Source organism: Polypterus senegalus, chromosome 5 (assembly GCF_016835505.1).
Source record: "Polypterus senegalus isolate Bchr_013 chromosome 5, ASM1683550v1, whole genome shotgun sequence".
Lineage (NCBI taxonomy): Eukaryota > Metazoa > Chordata > Cladistia > Polypteriformes > Polypteridae > Polypterus > Polypterus senegalus.
In genome coordinates, this window is record NC_053158.1 from 192,609,240 (window position 1) to 192,636,879 (window position 27,640).

Here is a 27,640-nt window from a genome sequence, read left to right on the forward strand (position 1 = left end):
ACATTATCTTTTTAATCAACCAAAAGTTCAAAAACACTAGCAATTTTAAAATATTTTATAAAAGTTTTCGCGGCACCCCTAGAAAATTCCACGGCGCACCGGTTGCCCAAAAATGACTTGAATGCTTATTCTAAAATGTTATTGATTAGATCCTGCCAAGTCTTGAAAAATGTTTGAACAAATCCTCTAAGTAAGAATTAGATTTTTTCCAATTTTAGATGGTACAGTATATAACATCAATTACTCACTGACTTCAAAGAGGTAGGTTAGGATTCTTCCAGTTGAGCAAGATAAGTCTAAGTGCCAAAAGTGAAATAAAGGCAATTACAGTTTGTTTGTCCTTCTCCACTTTAAGCCCCCCTGTGAGCCCACCAAACACAGCTGTTAGTGGGTTACCAGTGATTGTGACTCCAAGGCTGTCTGAAAGGCATTTAACGATTTTGGTCCAAAATGAAGTTAATTTGGTACAGGCCCAAAACATATGGCCCAATGAGGCAGGAAACTGGTTGGATCGTGCCATCTTTGGTTTTCTGTTTTATGGTTGTCTGAAACTTACCCTTAACAAGTTTTCAACTGTTCCCCCCATGTAATCTTGATGAACTCATTTTAAAGTCACAGTCTTAATCCACTGGACTAATTCCCTTCAGAATTTTAAACACTTCAATCGTGTCTCCCCTTAATCTTGAACTGTTTCAACTGAAAAGGCTCAGCTCTTTTAATCTTTCCTCATAACTCATCCCCAGTAGCCCTGGAATCAGCCTAGTCACTCTTCTCCGGACCATTCTAGTTCTGCTATGTCCTTTTTGTAGCTTGGAGACCAAAACTGCACACAGTACTCAAGATGAGGCCTCACCAGTGTGTTAAAAAGCCTCAGCATAACCTCATCTGAGTTGTACTCCACACATCATGACACTATATAACCTGACATTTGGTTAGCCTTCTGAATGACTTCTGAACACTGTCTGGAAGTTGATAGCAACAAATCCTTCTCATAAGGTGTAGTTTCAATTTTTAGACCTCCCTTTGTGTATTTAAACCTCACATTTTTACTTCCTACATGTAAAAATGGAGGGGAGAATGTAGATAAAACTGTCTCTGACACACTAGCACTGAGGACATTCAGCCAACAGGTTATTCAGCAGAATTGTGTCAGGAAACAATACTGGGGCTGCATCATACCTTCGGCAATATTCATTTAACTGCCTAACTGTGACTGCTCTTTCCATCTTTAGCCGAGACAGAAGTTTTCTTTATTTCCATGTACTTAAGAAGGATTTTATTTCAATGTGCTATATCACTATGACTGACATCTATCCGTATGTCATCTGTACATAAAACTTTCTTTGCTCGCTTATGTAACTTTTTTGCCATTTATACCACAGCTTCCCTAATTTTGTTGACTATTAGAGATTTGCATTTTGTGGTAATGCCTGTATTATTCTTTTGGCAAAGTAAGTTTCAACTGTGGATTGTGATTCTTCCCCTACCTAACTGTGGTGATTATTATTGATCAGGTCATGGAGAGTTGACAGATTTTAAGCAAAGCTTGTGAAGAAACTGCTATCATTTCTTTTTGCCAACTGCATCATTACCAATAACTAAGTTCACAAGTGATTTCTTGGTTTCTGACTTTTACAAGCTACTCAAAATTGTTGATCTTTCTAGACCTATTTTCACCATTCTTTGTCATTGAACTATACTTTTCCTCCAGCACTGAAATTATTTGATTCTCTTTCATTTTTTTTCATGGGTTTAAGGGGCACTAAAGCAGTAACCAATCCTTGAACTTGCTGTGTCAAGTGTAATATGAATGGACTGTGTTTTTCTTTTTCTTTTTTGTGATCAACATTTTATTAAGTAAAGACAAACTGAAAGGATATGTCAATAAATGGGCATGGCACACAGAGTAACCAACCCACCTACTCCCATCATTCTTGAGGCAAGGCAGGTGGAAAAAAAAAATTCAATGAGTTATAAGTTCAGAGTTACACGATTGAGCCACAGCAGACCAGGATTAAATGACATTACTGGTGGTACCATTAATCCACACTGCAGACAACTCCAAATATATTAAGGTGTAGAAGGTGGACTGCCAGTTGCCGGCAGTGACACATTTGGGCGTCTTTAAATAGGGAGGCAATTATTACTTTGGCTGCCAGGGTATCCAGACAGAATAACTTGTGTTCAGACAGGTATGAATGGAGCAATATTTTATAAAAAATTCAAGTAACTGGGGGACCCCTGATCAAAAACAACTGGTTGATGGTCTCACTTAGGGTTTGTCCAAGAGAGTTACACATTAGTAATTCAGAATTATGCACTTCACTTTACTTGCATGGCTATGGGGATAAGAAAGGAAAAGCACAGCCTTGGCATGATTCTACTTAGGGTATATAGTATATAGTTTATTATCCATGATTTATCCACGCAGACATTGGAAGAATATTCAATCTCCACATAAACAGTGACTGGACCTAGGATGCTGAATCTGTTAGATGGCAGTGCTAGCCATTGCAACTGCATGACATCCATGACTTTTTATACTTATCATACAACAGTCATTCATGAAATAAAATTTACCAACTCCTATTTCTTTCATTTCTTTTATAAAAATATTAATATATCCCATTTAAAACAAGGGTTGAACACAATGTTTTAAAGTAATTAAACCCGAACATATCATTTAAAGTCACATGTAACTTTTGGCAGAAAAACAATTAAGTTCCTGTCCCCATTGTTCAATGATATTACCGTAACACTGCCTTAATCTGTTCAGAAGAGGGAAAAAAAAAAAAACACACACATCTAAGGCCACATCCTTGATGAAAAAATTGATAAAAGGTTACATTAAAGTTTAGAATAAGAACATATGAAAAGAGGTCAAAACGTAAGTCCATATATGTGCTTGTAAAGCAAAGCCAGGTTCATGAGAAATGTAGACCTGCAATATATGGGAAGAGAAGCCAGCATTTATGCAGAAAAAAATATGAAACAATACTGAAGGATAATGGCCAGTATTTAATCATTCTAATACATCATTATTGGCTAAAAAGAATTACATGTGATGGAATATTCAAATTAAGTAAATTTAGTTTATTCTTACTTAGCGTACTTCTGCTTATGAAACTACACTATACTGTTGTAGGCCTCTCACTGTTGCACTCTGCAAAAAGAACTTTGTAAGCTCTCTCCTATTATATTGGAAGGGTGACAGTGATATCTACAAATAAATTGACTAAAGACTGATTTTTGCTAAAAAAAATTACCCTGCATTGCATAAGATTTAAGTATTCAAAAAAAAAAAAAAAAACTTTCTCATGGATACAAAAAATGAAATGCACCTAAAACTTCAGCAGATCCACCTTCTGATGTAAGATAACTTCATCAAAAAACAAAAAATACAAACTTGTCATTCATTATTCAGCAAGCATTTCATTCAGCGGCAATGGCGGGAGGAGTAGTAATTGGGCAGTTAAAAGTTGGTACGACGCTGGGAAAATTGCATCACAAAGAAAGGTGACTAAGTTGAAAAGTGATATATAAAATATATATACAGTGGTACCTCGGTATAAGTCCTTAATCCGTTCCCGATCCTTTGACTTATACCAAACAGGACGTATACCAAACAAATTTTTCCCATAAGAAATACAGGGAAAATGATTAATCCGTTCCAATGAAAACAAATCCTATTGTTATTGGCATATTATACATTGATGGGGTTGTATAAAATAATTTAAACACTGCTTAATACTAAAATACATAAATACAAAAGCAATTAGATAAAATAAATGAAAATTTAACCTCACTTTACTTTTTAATAACGTCTTCGTTTTCATAATCGTAGATACTGTCGTTCTCGGCATGCAGCAGCCATGTCCCGCATACACATGCCACTTTCATACTTTTCAACAATCAATTAAAATTTATGCGGAAAAACAAAAAATCATGTGAAAATTCACAGAGAGTTATAGCGCGAGTTGTTCACTGAATGCTAGCAATTGGCGTACTAACGCTCGTGGGCAGTCGTGGCTTTGTCTCGAGAGAGGTAAACAAGGTTAGCGCGCGGTGTTCTAGCATGCGAGTCGTATTCCAAACAAAGGTTGCATGTCTGTCCGCTTTTCACTAGAGACCTACTTAATGGATTAATTGTTTTTTTTTTCTATAATCTGCTTTAACATTCTGGTTGATTTTATGACTTCTCTCATTGCGCTACGTATCATAAACCGGTACCACGTGCAAACTATTTACGCTAATCTGAGAGAGACGCAGCGGGCCGAGGCCCTCCTCACTCACGTGCCAGCCTCGTAGCGTACCTTACATTTGATTAGTTAGCGGACAAGAGAACTACTTAACAGATTATTTTCTATAATTTGCTTGAATATTCCAGTTGATTTTGCAACTTCTCTCATCACGCTAAGAATCATAGTTCGCTTGCAGGAGGGATATATTCGTGCTAATCCGAAACAGAGGCTGCAGGCCGAGGGGAGGGGGAAGCGTGATGTCAGGAGTGGGGAGCCGGGTAGGACCCTACTCACTGTCCTGTTTCACTTCTACGCAGGTGGAGCCGCGGGGGATGGATGTATGTGTGTGTGTGTGTATATATATATATATATATATATATATATATATATATATATATATATATATATATATATATATATATATACAGTGCCCTCCACAATTATATATATATATATATATATATATATATATATATATATATATATATATATATATATATATATATATATATATATATATATATATATATATATATATATATATATATATATATATATATATATATACAGTGCCCTCCACAATTATTTGCACCCCTGGTTAAGATATGTTCTTAGGCTTCTAATAAATTCTTTTTTTTCCCCAAAAAATAGTCTCACAACACGAAAAAGAGAAAAATCCAACCTTTAATTGAAGTACATTTATTCATTAGGAAATAAATCCCACATTAAGAAATACGTTTTTTACATGAAATCATGTGTGCCACAATTATTGGCACCCCTGCTGTTAATATTTTGTACAACCCCCTTTTGACAACAAGACAGGACTTAAATCTTCTCCGATAACATTTTACAAGGTTGGAGAATACAGAGACAGGGATTTTTGACCATTCCTTTTTTGCACAATCTTTCTAGAACGTCCAGAGTCCTGGGTCCTCTCCTCTTCAGCTCACCCCGCAGGTTTTGAATGGGGTTGAGGTCTGGGGACTGAGATGGCCATGGCAAGAGCTTGATTTTGTGTCTGCTGAGCTATTTTTGTGTAGAGTTTGCCATATGTTTGGCGTCATTATCCTGCTGGAAGATCTAACGACGACCCATCTTCAGCTTTCTGACAGAGGCCACCAGATTACCAGATTTTGATTTAAAATGTCCTGGTATTTCAAGGAGTTCATGATGCCATACACCCTAAGAAGGGCCTTTGGAAGAGAAACAGCCCCACAGCACCACAGATCCTCCACCATACTTTACAGTAGGCATGAGGTGCTTTTCCGCATACTCATTCTTGGATTCACGCCAGACTCACTTAGAATGTTTGTTGCCAAAAAGCTCAATTTTAGTCTTATCTGACCAAAGCACACAGTCCCAGTTGAAGCCCCAGTACCGCTTAGCAAACTCCAGACGTTTACGTTTGTGATTGTAGGTGAGAAAAGACTTTCTTCTTGCATGTCTCCCAAACAGCTTGTTGGCATGCAAATAGCGTCCTATGGTTCTCATGGAGACTTTGTGACCCCAAGATACCACTCTTTGGTGCAGTTCTCTAACAGTGAGCTTTAGAGAATTTTTACTTCTCTTACCATCCTCCTTATTGTGCTGGTGGCAAGATAAACTTAGGTCCTTCCCCAGCCTTGTTTGTCACTCTTCCCGTTGTTTTACACTTCTTTATTATTCCTCTGACTGTAGATACAGGCAGGTTTAGGCGAGCTATTTTCTTGTAGCCACTGCCTGACTTATGAAGGTCGACACACATCTGCCTTACTTGAACAGTATGTTCTCTTGTGTTTCCCATATTGAAGAGTGGCTAAGAGCAATAGGACTCTGACACATTATATTTATACCCCAGGGACACAGGATGGCATTAATTACTAATTAAACAGTCCAATTTACTCTCATCAACTTTAAAAACTAAACTAGAAATTACAAAAACACTTCAATTACATTTATTTTATAGGAATTGTTAGGGGTGCCAATAATTGTGGCACACATGATTTCAAGTAAAAAATGTCTTTCTTAATATAGGATTTTTTTCCCCAAAGAATAAATGTACTTTAATTAAATGTTGGAGTTTTCTCTTTTTTATGTTATGAGCCTATATTATTTGGGGAAAAAAAAAGAATTTATTAGAAGCCTAAGAACACATCTTAACCAGGGGTGCCAATAACAGTGGAGGGCACTGTATGTATGTATGTATGTGTATGTGTATATATATATATATATATATATATATATATATATATATATATATATATATATATATATATATATATATATATATATATATATATATATATATATGTGTATATGTATGTGTGTGTGTATATGTACAGTATATTGCATTGCCTGGCTGGGATGCCTCCACACTGGGAGGACCAGGGGAGCAAGCATGGCAAGTGCCTCGGACTCCTGCTGCTGGGCCCTTATGGGCAGTTCTTCCACCACACCCGGAAGTGCTGCCGGAAATGAGTAATCAAGCACTTGCAGCAGTTCCGGGTGCATTATAAAAGGAGCCAGCAGCCACTACTCGGGGAGCCAGAGTCGGGAGGAGGAGCAACAAAGCTTGACCCGAGGAGTGAAGGAGGAGAATGAGAAAGAAGAGACTTATGGTATTGTGCTGTGCTTGTGTCGGGAATGTGTTATTGTTGTGGAGAACTGGGAAGGCGTTTCTCACACGAGAAAAAGAAAAATAAACAAAGTGTGCATAGAACCTGTGTCCCACGCGTGTCTGTGTTGGGTTCGGCTGGTGGGCCACAATATATATATATATATATATATATATATTATATATATATATATATATATATATATATACATATATATATATATATATATATATATATATATATATATATATATATATATATATATATATATATATATATATATATATATATATATATATATATATATATATATATATATATATATATATATATATATATATATATATATATATATATATATATATATATATATATAGTTACATGCGGTTAGGGGTGGAGCCCAGCCGGGATGCCCAGGAAGACCGGAGGAGGGCTTGTGCCTCCTCCAGACCACGAGGGGCAACCGCCCTGGTTGTGTTGGTGGCCTCGGGTAGGGGGCTTGGAAGCCCAACCCTGTAGGGGCCCGTGGCCACCGCCAGGCGGCGCCCCGCTGCCTGAAGAACCCTGGAACCCAGCACTTCAGCCACACCCGGAAATGCTGGGGGTAAGAAGAATGGGGAAACCCGGAGGGCTTCCGGGTGCGCGTCCATGAAGGAGTGCCGGGAAGCAGCTGGAGCCCGCATACCTGCAATCGAGAGCGGAAGTTGGGTGGAAGGGGACAGAGCTGGAGAGAGGACTGAAGGAGGCCAGAAGAAAGGCAGTATATGATATATATATATATATATATATATATATACACACACAGACACTCACACACATACATACATACATACATACAGTGGTGTGAAAAACTATTTGCCCCCTTCCTGATTTCTTATTCTTTTGCATGTTTGTCACACAAAATGTTTCTGATCATCAAACACATTTAACCATTAGTCAAATATAACACAAGTAAACACAAAATGCAGTTTTTAAATGATGTTTTTTTATTTAGGGAGAAAAAAAAATCCAAACCTACATGGCCCTGTGTGAAAAAGTAATTGCCCCTGAACCTAATAACTGGTTGGGCCACCCTTAGCAGCAATAACTGCAATCAAGCGTTTGCGATAACTTGCAATGAGTCTTTTACAGCGCTCTGGAGGAATTTTGGCCCACTCATCTTTGCAGAATTGTTGTAATTCAGCTTTATTTGAGGGTTTTCTAGCATGAACCGCCTTTTAAGGTCATGCCATAGCATCTCAATTGGATTCAGGTCAGGACTTTGACTAGGCCACTCCAAAGTCTTCATTTTGTTTTTCTTCAGCCATTCAGAGGTGGATTTGCTGGTGTGTTTTGGGTCATTGTCCTGTTGCAGCACCCAAGATCGCTTCAGCTTGAGTTGACGAACAGATGGCGGACATTCTCCTTCAGGATTTTTGGTAGACAGTAGAATTCATGGTTCCATCTATCACAGCAAGCCTTCCAGGTCCTGAAGCAGCAAAACAACCCCAGACCATCACACTACCACCACCATATTTTACTGTTGGTATGATGTTCTTTTTCTGAAATGCTGTGTTCCTTTTACGCCAGATGTAACGGGACATTTGCCTTCCAAAAGTTCAACTTTTGTCTCATCAGTCCACAAGGTATTTTCCCAAAAGTCTTGGCAATCATTGAGATGTTTCTTAGCAAAATTGAGATGAGCCCTAATGTTCTTTTGCTTAACAGTGGTTTGCGTCTTGGAAATCTGCCATGCAGGCCGTTTGTGCCCAGTCTCTTTCTTATGGTGGAGTCGTGAACACTGACCTTAATTGAGGCAAGTGAGGCCTGCAGTTCTTTAGACGTTGTCCTGGGGTCTTTGTGACCTCTCGGATGAGTCGTCTGCGCTCTTGGGGTAATTTTGGTTGGCCGGCCACTCCTGGGAAGGTTCACCACTGTTCCATGTTTTGCCATTTGTAGATAATGGCTCTCACTGTGGTTCGCTGGAGTCCCAAAGCTTTAGAAATGGCTTTATAACCTTTACCAGACTGATAGATCTCAATTACTTCTGTTCTCATTTGTTCCTGAATTTCTTTGGATCTTGGCATGATGTCTAGCTTTTGAGGTGCTTTTGGTCTACTTCTCTGTGTCAGGCAGCTCCTATTTAAGTGATTTCTTGATTGAAAAAGGTGTGGCAGTAATCAGGCCTGGGGGTGGCTACGGAAATTTAACTCAGGTGTGATACACCACAGTTAGGTTATTTTTTAACAAGGGGCAATTACTTTTCACACAGGGCCATGTAGGTTTGGATTTTTTCTCCCTAAATAATAAAAACCATCATTTAAAAACTGCATTTTGTGTTTACTTGTGTTATATTTGACTAATGGTTAAATGTGTTTGATGATCAGAAACATTTTGTGTGACAAACATGCAAAAGAATAATAAATCAGGTAGGGGGCACTAGTTTTTCACACCACTGTATATATACACAGTGTATGCACACACACAACACACACACAGAAATATGAAGGATGGATAACTCAAAATTCTAACTACAGTATCTTACATTGGACAAACGTTAAAACCACAGACAAATACTGTCAATTTCATTCATAGTGAACATCTGAAAATAAACCCATGAGCATGTAGCAATACTGTAGGTGCACCTCTAATCTACAATTGGGCAAAAAGCTCCTACTGGTAACAAAACAGGACTGTCTAAAGTAGATTGTCCTAGAGGTGAAATAAAACTGCGAGAGCTACTTTATACTGAGACTATTGCTCAGATAACAACAAGAAAGGTGAACCAATTTATGACTTTAACTTGGGAATATACAGTTCACTACCTGTAATGAAAAACATTCTTTTCTTCAGTTCTCAGTTTCAAAGCATTCTAGATGAAACATCAGCCTCCAGTATAAACCTCTGCTTTTGTTTTTGCTGATTTAACCACAAACTTAACTGAGCATGCATTTACTGAGAAATCTGGACTGCAATGACAAGAAGAGAGGAGTCACTGCATAGTGAGGGGCTTTCTTCTGCAACACATAAAATGAGAAATAAAAAATTTATATTACAGTCAAAAAAACAAATTATTCACATTACACAGAAATGTTATATCAGAGTAAATATCATTTCTTGTTCAGATTTTATAAAGGTTGCTTACGCAGCATTTTATATATGATTCAAAATGAATGGGAAGTGTCTGAAATGTAACCTGTAGTTGATTTAAAGTCTCCAGGTTGCTGCTACATTACTATAGAACAACCTTATTCTTAACGTATTCATCATTAGCATTCAAATTTGCATTGTGTGGTGATGTGTGCTTTAAACAACTTCCTCTAACTGAATTTCCTGTGATGAATAAAGAAGCATTAATGAACATTCACAGGTAGTTAAAAAGTGTACACAGTGACAATGGTGTTGGTTAATGCACTGTCAGTTACTGAATTTAGGGTTCTGACAAAGGCTCAGCTGAGTTCTCCGTCGTGCTTCACTCTGGACCACAGCTGATGGCCACTGATGCTTGACAAGCAAACTGGGCCAATTTGGCAGACATTACATGCCATGTGGAAAAACCATCAAATCAGATCAGCACATTCAAACTTTAAAAGAAATGAGTTGTGCAGTTCATCTAATTATCCTGTGAGGGTGTTTAAACAATTCTAGAATACAGGGAGATTACCTCAAAAGAGGCCCCGAATATTCTGTTGTAACTCCATTAGGATGAAGCAATCTGAACCAAAAAAATACGCTTTATACCTTGACGTATGTGTAATCCATTGCATTACATGCGATGCTGGAAGTGGTTTCCGTTTTCTGCCAGACACTTTTGAACGCGATGCTCCATGTTCCTGAATGTAGTGGCAAGTGTCTCGTGGGGGGGGAATAGCAGCAACTTCACAAATCTTCCACAGTGCAAGACTTGTTCCGATAGACTTTTCCTTTGAGCAGACCCCAAAGGAAAAAGTCTAGTGGTGTCAGATCCGGTTACCGTGGTGGCCAAAACCCCTTTGAAATTACCCTGTTGCTGAAGAAGGACTCAATTTCTGCCATGCTCCTTGTCGATATGTGACATGTTGCTCCATCAAGGTGGAAGTAACCTTCCATTAACTCATGATCATCCAGTTGATTCTGACATCTCTTAAACGAATTGGTGACCCAATTGGTTTGCACCAGGAAGACGCGCTGCTCAATACTGTACACCGCCATCCTGATGAGAAGTCGAGTGACTGAGTGAAGGGGTACGGGTGGTACGCACCCAGAAGTTGCAAACAGAGGTTAAACGTCGTGATGGCTGTACGGCGCCTACCACATCGCTCTGATGCAGGCGCATCCTGGCTTGTTCAAAGCTACATATACTGAGGAGCACATTGCACGGTGTTTCGTTCAGATTGCTTTGTTCTAGCGAGAGTTATTACAGAATATTCAGGGCCTATTTTGAATTAATCTCCCTGCATATTACTAGCAATACAAAAAACGCTTTATAAAACTTTGAGTAACAAAAGTTACTAAATGTGAGGTTTAATATTTTACATAAATTTGTTGTCAAGTTAAGACTGTAGCTTATAAAAATCAAACAAATAAAAATCCAGTTCAATAGGAAGCCTGTCTGATAATTGATGGCAAGCATGTACTTAGTTGAAATGTTAAACATATGCTTTGAAAACAAAATGATAGTATCTGTAGCTGGCCAATACACTTATTGGAACAAGAAAGATTAACAAAGCTTGAAACGGGTTTTAAACTGTAATATGTCACCTTGCAAACTGCAACACAATGCATGGTACATATTAACTCATTTCATACTCTGATGACTTCTTCTTCTGATGCTCTCATGATTCATCTACTAATCCATCCAATCAACTGAAGGTTGTATAGAGAAGGTGCCTATCCTGGCTGAACTGAGTGCAAGGTAGTAAGCCATTCTGGACGAGGCAGCAATCAACTGTAGGGCACACTGACATACAGGGCCAGCTTACAGTCCCTGATGATTCTGCACTTATGGGGTGTATTGATAAAGGGATGAGAAAGAGGAGGGGAATCTGGTGGAGAACTTTGACATTAGAAAAAACAAGGAACTGGCTACTGACTTTCACGGTAAACAAAGAGCCTTCATGTCCGGTCACTATTCAGGGAGTGGTTGTAGAGGCGGTGCCCTCCTACAAGCAACTGGAGATCCACATCAATGACAGGTGGGACTGGTCTCAGAAGACAAAGGAAATATATACGAAAGGGCAGAGCAGACACTTCTTTCTTAGCAGACTGTGTTCCTTTAATGTGGGAAGTGACGTCCTTCACGTCTTCTACAACTCTGTGATGGCCAGTCAGATTTTCTATGCTGTGGTGGTCTGGGCAGGTAGCATCCCTTCAAGAGAGGCCCATTGAATCAACACGCTAATTAAAAGGGCAGGCTCAGTTAGGGGACACACTCTGGACCCCCTGGAGGTCATAGTTTTGTCTTCATTGTCTCCTCCCCTGAATGCCATTACAAGCAATGCTGCACATTAGGGCTGCAACGATTAGTTGACATAATCAACGACATTGACTACAAAAAATCGTCGACGGGGATTATTTTATAGTCGACGCATCATAAACAGAAACTTCAATAGATGCTCCAGTCACAAAGAACCACATTGGTTTTTGTAACTGCAATGTACTACATGAACGTCTGGGGGCAGTATCGTTTGTTAATGTTTGTCAAGACTGCACACAGTCATACCAACGAAGAACGTCTGAGGAGAAGAAGAATGTAGAGGAAAATAAACGTGGTTGCAATGGCAAGTCGGATAGAGGAGAAGGGGAAGGAGATGGAAAAAAATTGAGACAGAAACTTTCTAAAGTGCGGGAGCACTTCAACAAAAAAGAAAAAAAAAGATGAATGCAGATTATGCAAAGTGGAGCTTTCTTTTCACGGCAGCACCACCGCGATGCATGAGCATCTGAAATGCAAGCATCCTGGAGCTGTGATGCCGCCGTCTCTTGAGAGGTAAGTTTTAGCGAGTAAAGTTAGTGTCACATGTTAACGTTGATGTTTGTACTATAATGTGTATATCAAGGTTTCGACAATGATAGTTAACCCTTAGACCGACACATTAATGCATCCCAGGACGCCAAATACTTTTTAACTGTACTTTTTAAGTAAACATCACAATTCACAAAGAAAATGTAGAGAAAAGCCAATCAAAATGACACCTTTGTCATTTTGCTTGGCTTTTCTCTATATTCATAATGGCTAACACGGTACAACACTATAGTACCAAAGAAAATGTGAAATTTTAATGGAATATGTATTTTTTTTTTCATGCAAAGAGCTTCACAATTACTGCAACACTGATCATTTTACATACAGCAAATGAATTGTAAAAACTATAAAAAAAAACTACTGCAATAATCTATTATTACATGTTCAAGGTGCAACTGAGCCAACTGCACTTGAGCTGGCTGCACGCAAACACACAAAGGTAAACGCTAATGATTGCAGGCTCGTCTAGTGCAGTGGCTGAATCCCAGAGACAGTGGTGCTGCAGTTCTGCCAGGGCCAGCAGTGCTCATGAGCTGGCTGCTCAACGAATGTATGGCACTGACTGATCAGCTCCAGCGTGCTGCCAAATTGCTCTGTGAAGCAAACATAGCCGGTTGCGGGGTTCAATGAATGTACATCGGCGAATATACTCGCCCCCTGAGTGCTGGTAAATTGCAATGAGACACGACTGCAGCCGGTTGCAGCATTCAATGAATATAGATCGCCGAATATACTTGGCTCCGGCGTGCTGGCAAACTGCACTGAGAAACAACTCTAGCCGGTTGCAGAGTTCAATGAATGTATGTCGCCGAATGTACTCAGCTTTTGCGGTTTAAGGGTTAAGCGAATATCATTTCAGTTATGTTTGCTAACGTGTTTGGAGTTATAGTAAATGAGTGAATAAGATTAGCTTAGCCGCCCTAGTTTTTTTTTCTTCTTTTATCGTATAATATTTGAGTTCATATGAATAGTAAACCATCTCTAACTAACGTTAGGTAACTTATGTTTTAGAGTATATCAGTAATTAGCTTGTTACATATCGTAGACCATTATTTTTTTATTTTGGCATAATGTAGTACATGATGTGATAAACTACAACGCTTTTCCTTCAGAGTGTGATGATTAAAAAATCTTTTTCTGTGTGCAAGATCATTCTTGTGCATTCCTGCTACCTGTACTCCCTCTGAGCGTCTCTTTTCAGCAGCTGGGAACATTGTCTCAAAGAAGAGAGGCATGTCGAAATGCTCACGTTCCTGCACTGCAATCAGGAATATTTGAATCTTTTATAAACTGTACATTATTGTTTTATTTGTATTGAAGCTTTATTTAAACTTTCGGACTTTAAGACACACCAGTGGGTATTTTTGGTTAAGTTAAATGCATTTTTTTTTTTTTAAAGACTATGTGCACTTTAGATTGTATTATTTAATGTATTTCTTTTTTACTGTGATGGTCACACTAATATAAAACATCTGATTATTTTCAAATTCATATGTTTCACTGGTTCTTATTTTAATTTGATTATTATTAATTTTAATCGTGTTAATGCAGAGACATCAGGGTGACATTCACAGGTGGACAGACGTGAGCAGATGAGGTAAGACATGCACAGGAGCCCAGAACAGGATGTGCAACCACAGGTCGCAGGCATCAAAATAGTCAGTCATGAAATAATCATGACTAATCAGGGAAAAAAAATGTAACTATTAGTTGACTACCAAAATAATCATTAGTTGCAGCCCTACTGCACATCCTCTCTCTGACACACCAACACTGAGGACTTTCAGATAATGACAATTCAGCATATGTGTGGCAACAAATGCTACGGGGGATCCTTTATATCCAACAGCAATATGCCTGTCTAATGCCTCACTAGAATTAGGACTCCCAAATCAGAAGTCATTTTTCTTTTTAAATTTTCTTCCTTTTCTGTCATTCTGGTGTGGGTTCACACCATAGTGTGTGTGTGTGTGTGTGTGTGTGTGTGTGTGTGTGTGTATACATATATATCGTGGCGGAAGTGCTGCATGGGCACCCGGAAGCACTCTGGGTGTGCCTGGGTTCTCTTCAGGGTGGGACGGAAGTGCTGCAGTCCAATGCTCAATAATCCTCTGGGCAGCCCCCTGGCAGGGTTGAGCTTCTAAGCTCTGATTCTGTGGCCTTGGTGCAGACCAGGGCCACTGCCCTCTCGTGGCACAAGGAAGGTATTGTCCCTCACCCGGTCCTTCCAGGTGTCCCGGCTAGGCAAGATCCCCAGCTGTCCGCCACAATATATATATTTATATTTTGTCTATTTATTTATTTATTTATTTAAAGAGCTTCTGTAAAAAGGCAAATTTTCCTCTGGGGAGTCCTAAAGTTCTATCTGCAGTCACCAAATTGCTGTACCAAAGAAGCATGTCTTTGAGATGTGGGAGATAAACCAGAGCACATAAATAAAATCCAATTAGACTCCATAAAGAACTTTGGATTTATGAGGCAGCAGCATTAACCACTGCATCACTATAACTGCCCAGATGTTATACTACTAAATATGATGAAGCAACTCTCAAAAATACACACATATATATACAGTACAGGCCAAAAGTTTGGACACACCTCCTCATTCAATGTGTTGTCTTTATTTTCATGACCATTTACATTGGTAGATTCTCACTGAAGGCATCAAAAATATGAATGAACACATGTGGAGTTATATACTTAACAAAAAAAGGTGAAATAACTGAAAACATGTTTTATATTCTAGTTTCTTCAAAATAGCCACCCTTTGCTCTGATTACTGCTTTGCACACTCTTGGCATTCTCTCGATGAGCTTCAACAGGTAGTCACCTGAAATGGCTTTCACTTCACAGGTGTGTCTTATCAGGGTTATTTAGTGGAATTTCTTGCTTTATCAAAGAGGTTGGGACTAGCAGTTGTTTTGTGCAGAAGTCAGGTTAGTTGGACGATCATTTATTTTTCAATAGGACAATGACCCCAAACACACCTCCAGGCTGTGTAAGGGCTATTTGACCAAGAAGGAGAGTGATGGAGTGCTGTAAATGGTCATGAAAATAAAGAAAACACATTGAATGAGGAGGTGTGTCCAAACTTTTGGCCTGTACTGTATATATATATATATATATACAGTATATATACATATATATACAGTATATATACAGTATATATACATATATATACAGTATATATATATATATACAGTATATATATATATATATATATATATATATATACAGTATATATATATATATATATATAGTATATATATATATATATATATATATATATATATATATATATATATATATATAACAATTATGTCAACGTGATTATACAACCAAATAGATCAGGTAATGACTTGCATTGAACTGTTCATACAGTGTTTCGGCGTCACTATTAATGATCAACAAAAGATCAGATTGTATGTAATGATGATCTAACATTTGTATGTTTACAGTTCCTTTAAAAAGTATAATTGAGTGGCTTTCACAAAAATCTTTTTTAAGCTTTCTGTTCATGTATCTTCAGTGACCTAACCACTTTTTCCATTCACAAAACTTAAATTAGCAAAGGGTAAAAAGGGTCATTTCCTCTATTTAACGCAATAAACAAGAACATCTGACTTCTTCACTTTTATGCTTTGCATCACGTGCCCTGAACTCACACAGTTTCATTTTTAACATAATGCAAACACACACACAAACACAAATAAAATAAATAAAACAGAAACTCAAGAACCCCACCTCCTCCCCCCCAAAAACGAACTCTAATGTTTCTTCAACACTGCAACTAGATTCACTTTACTTATGTTGTGAGCTTTTATAAAATAAATGTTCTAATATATTCTACATACACACTACTGATCCAACAGCACCATCCTTTTTCCAGTTTTTACTGAAGCGTAAGCAGTTCAAGCACACTGAATAACCTGAAAAAAAGGTAACTGGTACAAAGGTAAGCAGTAAATTGCCAGAGGCTTTTTTTAATGTAAAAAAATGACACAAAAATGCCTCCAGGAAAAAAGCAATTGGTTAGCAACTTACAGCTTTCTTTCAGCAATGGGAAGTTCATTAAGCCCTGAAAGTTGAAGCAAAACAATTCCTACAGGTGTCCCAACTTTTGCTGGCTACTGACCAACCCCCTGTCTGTATAAAAGCAGTGTTAGAACAAACTGTGTTGCTACACCCTCTGAAGGAAGGGGTCTGAATACTTTCTGATGGCGCTGTACATAAGCACTCTTAAGTCTTATTCTTCTTCTTTGGCTGCTCCCGTTAGGGCTCGCCACAGTGGATCATCTTCTTCCATATCTTTCTGTCCTCTGTATCTTGTTCTGTTACACCCATCACCTGCATGTCCTCTCTCATCACATCCAGAAACCTTCACTTAGGCCTTCCTCTTTTCATCTTGCCTGCAGCTCTACCCTTAATATCCTTCTCCCAACATACCCAGCATCTCTCCTCTGCACATGTCCAAACCAGCGCACTCTCGCCTCTCTGACTTTGTCTCCCAACCGTCCAACTTGAGCTGACCCTCTAATGTCCTAATTTCTAATCCTATGTATCCTTGTCACACCCAGTGCAAATCTTAGCATCTTTAACTCTGCCACCTCCAGCTCTGTCTCCTGCTTTCTGGTCAGTGCCACCATCTCCAACCCATATAACATAGCTGGTCTCACTACCATCCGGTAGACCTTCCCTTTCATTCTTGCTGATATCCGTCTGTCAAAGATCACTCCTGACACTCTTCTCCACCCATTCCACCCTGCCTCAACTCTCTTTCTCAACTCTTTTCCACAATCACCATTACTCTGTACTGTTGATCCCAAGTATTTAAACTCATCCACCTTCGCCAACTCTACTCCTTGCATCCTCACCATTCCACTGACCTCCCTCTCATTTACACACATTGTTCCTACTGACCTTCATTCCTCTCCTCTCTAGAGCATATCTTCACCTCTCCAGGGTCTCCTCAACCTGCTCCCTACTATCGCTACAGATCACAATGTCAACAGCAAACATCACAGTCCGAGGGGACTCCTGTCTAATCTCGTTTGTCATCCTGTCCATCACCACTGCAAATAAGAAAGGACTCAGAGCGATCCCTGATGTTATCCCACTTCCACGTTGAATGCATCCATCACTCCTACCGCAGACCTCACCACTGTCATATTTCCCTCGTACATATCCTGTACAACTTACATACTTCTCTGCCTCTCCCGACTTCCTCATACAATATGCTCTTGAGGCACTCTGTTGTATGCTTTTTCCAGGTCCAAAAAAGATGCAATGCAACTCCTTCTGGCCTTCCCTATACTTCTTCATCAACACCCTCAGAGCAAAAATCGCATCTGTGGTGCCCTTTGTTGGCATGAAACCATACTGCTGCTCACTAATCATAACCGAGCTTCCACTACTCTTTCAAACAACTTCATGCTGTGGTTCATCAATTTTATCCCCCTGTAGTTACTGCAAGTCCTGCACATCCACCTTATTCTTGAATATCGGCACCAGTACACTTCTTCTCCACTCCTCAGGCATCTTCACACTTTCCAAGATTCCATTAAACAATCTGGTTAAAAACACCACTGCCATCTCTCCTAAACACCTCCATGCTTCCACAGGTATGTCATCTGGACCAACGGCCTTTCCATTCTTCATCCTCTTAATAGCTGTCCTTACTTCCTCCTTACTAATCCATTGCACTTCTTGATTCACTATCTCCACATCATCCAACCTCTTCTCTTCATTCATCAGCCTCTCAAAGTACTCTTTCCCTCTGCTTAACACTCTCATCACTTGTGAGTACGTTTCCATCTTTATCCTTTATAACCCTAACCTGCTGCACATCTTTCCCAGCTCGGTCCCTGTCTATCCAATCGGTACAGGTCCTTTTCTCCTTCCGTAGTGCCCAACCTCTCATACAACTCATCATACGCCTTTACTTTAGCCTTCACCACCTCCCTCTTCACCTTGTGCCTTATCTATTAATACTCTTGTCAACTTTCTACATCTCTCTGACTATCTCACTTCTTCTTTGTCATCCTCTTCCTCTGTATACACTCCTGTACTTCCCCCATTCCACCACCAGGTTTCCTTTTCCTCCTTCAACTGTCCAGATGTCACGCCAAGCACCCTTCTTGCTGTCACCCTTACTATATCTGCTGTAGTTTCCCAACTGCCTGGTAATTCTTCACTGTCACCCAGTGCCTGTCTCTCCTTCTCCTTAAACTCAACCTTGCAGTCTTCCTTTTTCAACTTCCACCATTTGATCCTTGGCTCTGTCCTCACTCTTAAGTCTGTACTCACTGAATAAGAAAATATCATGGAGCTGGAGTACTGCACGTTGGTCTTCAAAGACTTCTGTATATTCTGTATATTATCCTGTTTTCACTGCTTGTTCCTATGCTTATTATTTATGACTGTCAAATCATTTTAAACATCAGACGGTGTATTCCAAATGCCAATTTTAGCCTGTTACATATAGAGCTGTGTCACAAAGCCAGTCCAGGATGAGAAGAATACAGTACCTTTATTGACATGTATATGGAAACACTCAGTACATGGAAAGACATGTGTGAATTACAGATGCTGGTTAAACTTCTTACATAAACTAATCACGTACTTCTGTAATTGACAAGTGTAACATCTCATGCCCTTGCTAGCAACTGATAAAGAAAATCCTTGGAGTCAGGATTCTGCTGTATTAGATTGTACTGGTATTCTTATCAATACATGTCCTCGTTCTAAAGTGGCAGTGGGACTGGGTCACAAATCAACGGGCTTTAATTAAAATGCTTTCTATGAGTGCTATAGGCAAAAGCTAACAACTAAAAAGAACACAAGTCATTCAATATAAACAATATATAATAAGTCTATGAAAATCACATTTATCAGTAAAAATTAACTTTCACAGCTGCAATCATCAATTACGTATAACCAAAACAGCTATCATGACTCATCCAACAACAAGATAAAAACAGCTTAGAAACAGGGATGATGGGGAGCCATCAAAGTGGGATAAACCCAACCAACCTTCTCTGCCCAGCATTTGACTGGAAAGTGTGCAGAAAATTGGATGCCATTAGAACAAAGATGGCTTCAGCAACAGAAGTTACAGGGACTGCTGTGTTTTCTGCTGTTTGCAAACACAGCTACCCACCGAAAACACTGGGCACTACCAGATGGTTTTGTGTTTATAATACAAGCTCTGAATCACTGTTACACCCTGACAAAAGATGTTTACAGCTCACTGCCTTGCCCTCACCTTGCACAGTCGCATCATCTGCCAGTCCTCTTTGTTCCAGCTTAAAATGAGGTCGAAGCACAAGGAGCTCATAAAAACAGCAGTTGAGTGCTGGACTAAAAAGGAAATGGAACAACGGCAGAAGTGTTTCGACTCAGTAAATTGTTAAATGTTTACAGCTTTGGACGAGTATGCAATTGTCACAGGGGATGCTCCACTCAAGTTTTTTTTTAGGCTGATACCGATTTCATATTATTAGAATTGACCGATTTGGATACCTTATTATTATATTTTTTTTTTTATCCTTTTACTTTCTTACACTAAGCTTCTGCATAACCAGCCATGAAGAAGCCCTATGTTCTATATTAAAAAGTTCACCTTGATATTTTTACAATTGAACTGCAAAACAGTTTTACCTCTTTGTTTTTTTATTACCAAAATGAAAATCTGTATTTTTGGTATTCAGTGACCATAAAAAACACTAAAAAATAAATTACTCTTAAAATACATACTTTTGACAGCCAAGTAATACATTTTCTTTCGTTGTACTTTTCTTCTATGTGCAGATCAAAATGTGTGTGTAATCAGAATATAAACTTAATGTCATTGTGCTCTGTACTCACATGTACAGGCCAGGCCAAAGTTAGCACACAGGGGCTCTCAGCATTTAGAACTGCTAGGCAAGTATTTAAAGAGAGAGAAGGGGACAACTACAGAAATGGGCATTGTACTATTTCTGTATGTTAAGAGATGAAATTGAATTCTCTCCTTCCCTTGTTTGAAACCTAAGTAAGGGCCTGCACGTGGAGAAACCAGTATAAAAGCCGATGGACGTATGGGTGATATCGTCATCCGTCCTGAAAACCCTTCCAGCGCAGAGACGAAAAATGGCAGACTGTATACATCTAGATCTCACCTTGGTAATGTCTTGCTATGGCTTCCCGTCTGTAATGCCGCGTAAATCGTCATTAAAGAAAGCTAAGTTATTTTCTCTTATGTGATTTTTACCACTGAATCACTATGGGAGAGGCATCGCCTTTTAATATCATATCTATATAGTTAACGGTTACTTAAAGCACCACAATTACAAAAGAACTTATTCCAATTAGGGAGATATCGCCCCCTACAGGAACAGTGTGTAATTTATTTATTTACTTACTTATCTACCTATTTAGGAAGCTTAAGAGCCTCTGTAAAACACTAAATTTCCCCCAGGGGACAAATAAAATTCAATCTACTTTTTTAAACTAATAAAACATACACCAAATATTTATCCAGAATAAATATGGTACAAATGAAAATGTGCCATAATTACAATCCATAAATCTAATAAAATATGTATTAAGAAGATACAAGAATAACATGCTTAACAAGTTTACATGTAAAATAGACTAATTTGGCTCTTAAGCTAACAAGCCTAAGCTTACTAATTCTTCTTTAACTGTTCTTTTTCTAATTAAAAATGTGAGCTTCTGTACTAAACACAAGCTTGCTCTTTGTTCACGTTCAGACGAGTGTCAATTTAAAAAAAGGGATATAATTAAAAGCTCTGAACTCATTAAATCAGCTTCTTTACGATTTCTGCCCAAGATCAGCTGGACAACGTATACAGTGCATCTCCCATTCCTCTCCATGCACAAGAGCACTTCTCAAATTCCGTTTTTCTGAGTTTATCATCCACTTTCTCAATATTCCAGTCTCCTCTCTCTTTCTATTTTCTAAAGTCTGTCTGATTGCTACCTTTTTACAGGAAGTTTTGGTAGCAAAATTACATACATACTTCCTTTAGACACTAATATTCTGCGTAAAAAGGAGCACTACAACTAATTAACTGTTTAGAATAGCAGATACTAAAAAAAATAATAATGTGTTTAATAATTGGTCATTTATGTCATTTGGAGTTAAAATAGGCTGATTGTGGCCAATCGATTATAACATCACTAGTTTTATAACTGGAGCCACTAGAAAATGTGTGGACAACTGTGTGTCTATAAATTGAAAACTGTAAATACCTGTGTGGGGACCCATTAAATGTATTCCAATATTATCAGACACATTGCCTTTTAAAGTTAGAAAGCATGCAGTCACTGCTTGTTTTGGTTAACACATTAAATGAATAAAACTCGGGGTACGGACACCATTTCAATAACATTTTTTTTAACTGGACAACACAATATTCAAGCATCTCCTCCTGAAATGAAAGCATCAAGCTGCAAAAAAATGATCATGACATTGTTTCTGCTTTATAAAATATAAAACTTGACATACAGTATAATCGGTATGCTACTTAACATTACCCTAGATATAATACCACAATGGCACAGAGGCTTAATTTGTAGTTACTCAAGAGAATCTACAGTATAAATTAAATAAAAAGAAATGGTAAATTGCCAGTATAAATACTAATAGGTATTGCAAGTGCATATTTTTGATATAAAAAGCTTGATAAACAAAGCTGCAATATTATATTACATAAATTAATTGGTATTTAATGTCACGTGAAATAGTGTTCATATGTGCTAGATGTATAAACATGATGCATACACATTTCACGGGTATATAAAAAAAGATAAAAAATAGTAGGTACATTATCTGAATTCTGCTCCTTGATGCCATCCAAGTCTAAAAACATATCCAAATCACACCCAAGTTTCCCAAATCCATTAACCGATGATCCAAAGGGTTTTACGGAACAATTTGGGAAATACTGAATTGCAATATCTTGCAACAGTGAGCACACCAGGAATCGCAGCCGCACGTTCTCTTCAGTCAGTTCGTAGGTCTTGGTAAGGGTGCAGATTTGCTGATCCAGCTAAGGTGGGGAAAGAAATGAAATGCTTTAAAGGCAACAGTTTTTTTTATTTTTTACTTAACATTTGCACAAGTGTAAAGAAATGAAAATGCAAGAAATCTGGGCTAATTGTTTGTTCACATCTCCTCACTAATAACTAAAACCTATACTGGAACCAAGGCATCAGACTTAAAAAGTCTTTGAAGTTTATCTTGTTTGGCACCCTAGAATTAGACATCAGTGTAAACAGTTTAGTATGTTGTCCAGTCACAATTTTGACTGCCTACCAGTTAAAATCTGTGGTGAAATGTAATATTTTACATTAAACATACATTATGATAATGGCTGGAAGTTATTACTGATTTTTAAATAAGGCATGATATTAAATATAGTCATACAGCTTTATTTAGGACCCGTCATTTAGCTGTATGTCAGTTACAAAGTGTACAGGTCATTACAACTGAGGCTCTGTGGGTCTGGTGTAGGCTACTGGTATGAATACTTTAACAGCTAGTAGAGAGTAACACATATTAATTTTCAAGTTTTGGCGTCTATACACTAAGTCCACGTAAGGCAGTGTTTCTCAACCACTGCATCACGGGTTGCCTAAGTCAGTGTTTCTCAAACAATGGGGTCATGACCTGGGTTACTACCAGTGGGACGCAGATTGACTTTGTTGGTTCGCGTCAGTGATCGCCAGCACTATGCGATACATTTCTCTGTTTCAAAGTGAGCTTGTCTCACCAAAGGGGACCACCAGTAGCCTTCATTTCACCAAGAGGGCAGTATACAATTACTGCTAGTAGGTTATCAATGAATTTAAAAATGCAAAACGGGGTTGTGGGACCATACTGGTTGAGGAAGGCAGTGTGGGGCAAAAACATATAGATTTAGCCTTGTGGAGCAGTGCTGATCAAAACAAACCTTAAAGGGCCCTTCAAAAGTCAGAAAACATATGACACCCTGTGAAACAATAATCACAAAAGATTTATTACTGTGGCTGGTTTTGACAATTTCTAGACCATTATTACCCTATTGTTTTCCTATGGCCCTTAGCCGTAAGTATGAAGCTCCTCAACTTGGTTGGCTGTAAATCGGCGCACAACCGGATAAACCAGTGGTCCTCGATCACAGTCACGGAGGGCCACAGTGGCTGCAGGTTTTATTCCAACTAGTTTCCTAATTAGAAGACAGTTCATGCTGATAATGAAACTTGGCATTGAACTATTTATTTAGCTTGTTAATGCTTGCATTTATCCAAAAGAAATTTTAAATACACTGTAGAGTTTTCTTCTGTGAGAACATTATCCAAGTATTTTGTGGACCAGAACAGATTTAAACTTAAAGGTCCTTCCAATACACCTCTCATTAATTTCTAAACATTTTTTACCACTGATACTTCATGGTAAGCACGTTAGCTGGAGAGCTGCTGGTTTTTTGGTTATCTGGATCTCATTATTAACTAATGTCTATAACAAAAATAAGCAATTAAGTGTTCTGAATGGTAACAGGGCAAGAGAACTAAAATTAAGCCCAAAAAACATATTGCTTCAGTAATAAATAAAAGGGGTTCTAATTAAGAAATTGGTTAAAGTGAAAACCTGCAGCCATAGCAGACCTCTAAGACTGTAATTGAGGACCTCTGATCTACAAAGTAACTACAATTTGTCTCTGATGAATGAAAGCACTAATAAGGCATAGAGTTAAACACCAACTATCATTATCAGCAAGGACTGAGTTCTAATTAGGACACTGGCTGGAATGAAAACCTGTAACCACTGCGGCCCTCCAGGACCGTGATTGAGGACCACTGGTATAACCCTTTATCTCAGAAATGTAAAAATATAAACAGAATAATCGATTTAATTTGTAATTTTCACAGAGAAACAATAGCAAATGCTAATTGTGCTTTCAAAAATGGAGAAACATTTGTAACCACGTTACATTGTGGTCTAAGTTTACAGTGTCACATCACATTCTGGCAACACAGAACTTTCATGCATATAATTATTTTGTCATTTCTTTATTGTTCCCCTCTATTCAAACTGCAAACAGTAACAGACAATGCAGCCTATAATTTGACATGCATCAAAACAAACAGGTTTACCGCACAGTCCCATTAATGGGTTCTACCACACTTGCTTTTTCCATTGGTGTGCAAAATGATCTTCAAGCCTCGGCCACTTGCATGCAAAAGTCATAATACAATAATCCCTGCAATGCTGGTTGACAGGCACAATAGGAATCCTAAAGCAATTTTCATATTAAAACACTTCATCATTGTTATAGCCTGCAAGCACTATCTGTACTATTTTCAATCTTAATGTTAAATTTTAATTTTACTGCATTAAGAACTGACACAGCTTGAGTGAATGCTTCACTTTCATTTGTAAGCAATTGAAAAAATCATTTTGCCCTACATTCATTTCCTGTTTATAGTATTGCCAACAGAGCTGCCGTTTTGTAATATTATCCTTTGTTATGTTTTGTAATAGCCTGGCTAGTAAGATGCCACTAATTAGGGAAATGGGAACTAATAATTTCACCATTTGGAGTGAATGACAGAGCAGGAGAAAGCAAGCCACTGAGAGAGAGCCACTGAAGGCTGGCAAGGGGCCATAAGCAGCGATTAAGAGGTGATTTGACTTGCGTTTTTAAAACGATGAAAGTAATTAGTAAAGTTGATCCAAGCTGTTACTTTAAATTGAGTTCAACAGAAACATGAAAATATAGCTGGGAACTTGTTAAAGGTAAATATCACACAAATTATGGGAAGTTTATTTTTCTTCCACACAGAGAACCATTGACACACATGTAGAGTGGTAGAGAGCAGGACTTTATGAACCTTCAAAACTTGATTAGATGTTATTTTGGAGACATTAGGTTGATTGGATTGGGAAGCTTTGTTGGGTTGAGCGTCTGTTCTCATCAAAATATTTGTAATGTTCTAATAAAATGTACTGTCCAATAAGGGGCAACACAGTGAGCGAGGAGTGAGATGGGACATCAGTACTATCCTGGCTATTTTCAGCATACAACTGTTCTTTTAAGGGTCAGAGGCCGAGTGATATCATGAGCTACTAGTGCACATTCAAGTCTGGCATCCCTGTAGCCAAAGTACCAACATCTTGACTTTGGATTCCAACATCTGGCCACGACTGCCTCAAGTATCCATTCTAAGCCAATCAACATGTTCCCGTTAGACCAGGTTATCTAAAAACACAAGGTGAACTACCACATTTACGCTTTATCAATAGCGCCTGATAACCTCCGACGTCTGTGTCCAGTGTCTTACTTGTATCTCAGAGTGAATGAGTAGTAATTTCATCCAGCTGAACAAGGAAAAAAAATGAAACTCTTAGTTGCTGGCAAAAATCGAAAAAGTGAGAGTCTTAGAGGGAAAAAAAACAAACTTGATCACTTGGCTTTAAAAGTCAAGGCAGAAATAAAGAAATTAGGAGTTATTATGGATTCTGGTCCAAACTTCAAATCACACATTAACCTTGTTACTAGAACTTCACTTTATTATTTAATGGACATTACAAAAGTTAGACTTCTTATAAAACTGCAAGAAACTTCTAAGAAATTAACGCTTTTGTTTTTATGCTGACTATATTACTACACTGCACTCCTAACAGAACTACCGAAAAAAGACATCAATCAGCTGAAGTTAATTCCGAATGCAGCAGTAAGAATCATAAACAGGAAAAGAAAATCTGAGCACATCTCACCTGTTTTAGCATCATTACGTTGGTTATTTGTGTCTGTTAGACTTTATTTTAAAATACTGTACTGCTAATGGTATATAAAGCTCTGAATAATTTTGTTCCTTCTTACCTTTTGAAGTGTCTGTTTGCTTACGCTTCTAGTCATAATTTTAAATACTCAAAACACTGATTTCCTTAATTTTCCAAGAGCTAAGCATGAACGTAATTATGAGAGGGCCTTTTGCTGTTATGCAACAAAAAATCTGGAATACTTTAGAGATAGAAAGATGCCAAGCTAACATTGTGTAACATTAAACAAAATACTCCTAAAATCCAACTTTTTCAGTTTGATGGGTTGAAATTTAAGTACTCCATGTAAACATCAGTAAACATCACATTAATGTTTGCAGAACACCATCTATTGGAAAGTATTTTGTAATTCATGTTGTAATAAAATGCATTGCTTTTGTCATTCCAACAGATGATGCATCACAAACATCTGTTGTAATAAAAGGAATTGCATTTTTAATTCAGGCACATCAAACACATTAGCACTGCTTTTATAACCACCTTACCAGACAGCATACAACAGAGTGTGATGGATGGCTGGGACCCATGCCTGGACGGGACGCCCCTTCACCACATCTGCCAGGGGGACAAGGGTGGGAAGCCCAGTATCTCCCCCTGGACGCTACATGGCAGCCTCCCTGGGTTGCAGCGGTGACACAGACTCCCCCAGGGCTTCATGGGGGTTGGAGTTCTGTGCAGCTATGTGGGGTTCCACAGGCCCGACCAGGGGGTGCTGCAGAAGGAGCTGCTGGCCCCTTTCGGGCTTTGGTTTCACCTTACCCAGAAGTGCAGCCGGATGTCGCCAATCAACCACCTGGAGCACTTCCAGGTACCCAATAAAAGGGAGCCAGCGACCACCACTCAGTGGCCAGAGTCAGGTGGAGGTGGACAAAGCTTGCTGAGGAGGAGTGGTGGAGGAAGAGAGGAAAGAAGAGTGCTTGGTGACTGTACTGTGCTTTGGGACTGTGTTGTGGTTGGAGGGATTACAGGGAAGACATGCCCTCCACCCGAA

The 27,640-nt window shown here is 38.5% G+C and overlaps 1 protein-coding gene across 1 annotated transcript in view; it reads right to left on the minus strand.

Annotated features, from left to right (window-relative positions):
* The window catches only part of LOC120529756 (mitochondrial poly(A) polymerase), a 62,774-nt gene that overhangs the window by 21,836 nt on the left and 13,298 nt on the right, over positions 1-27,640 (minus strand). Inside the window, exon 4 of the mRNA XM_039753874.1 lies at positions 22,649-22,873. Coding sequence (XP_039609808.1) covers positions 22,649-22,873 — 225 coding nt within the window. The remainder of the gene's footprint in view (positions 1-22,648; positions 22,874-27,640) is intronic.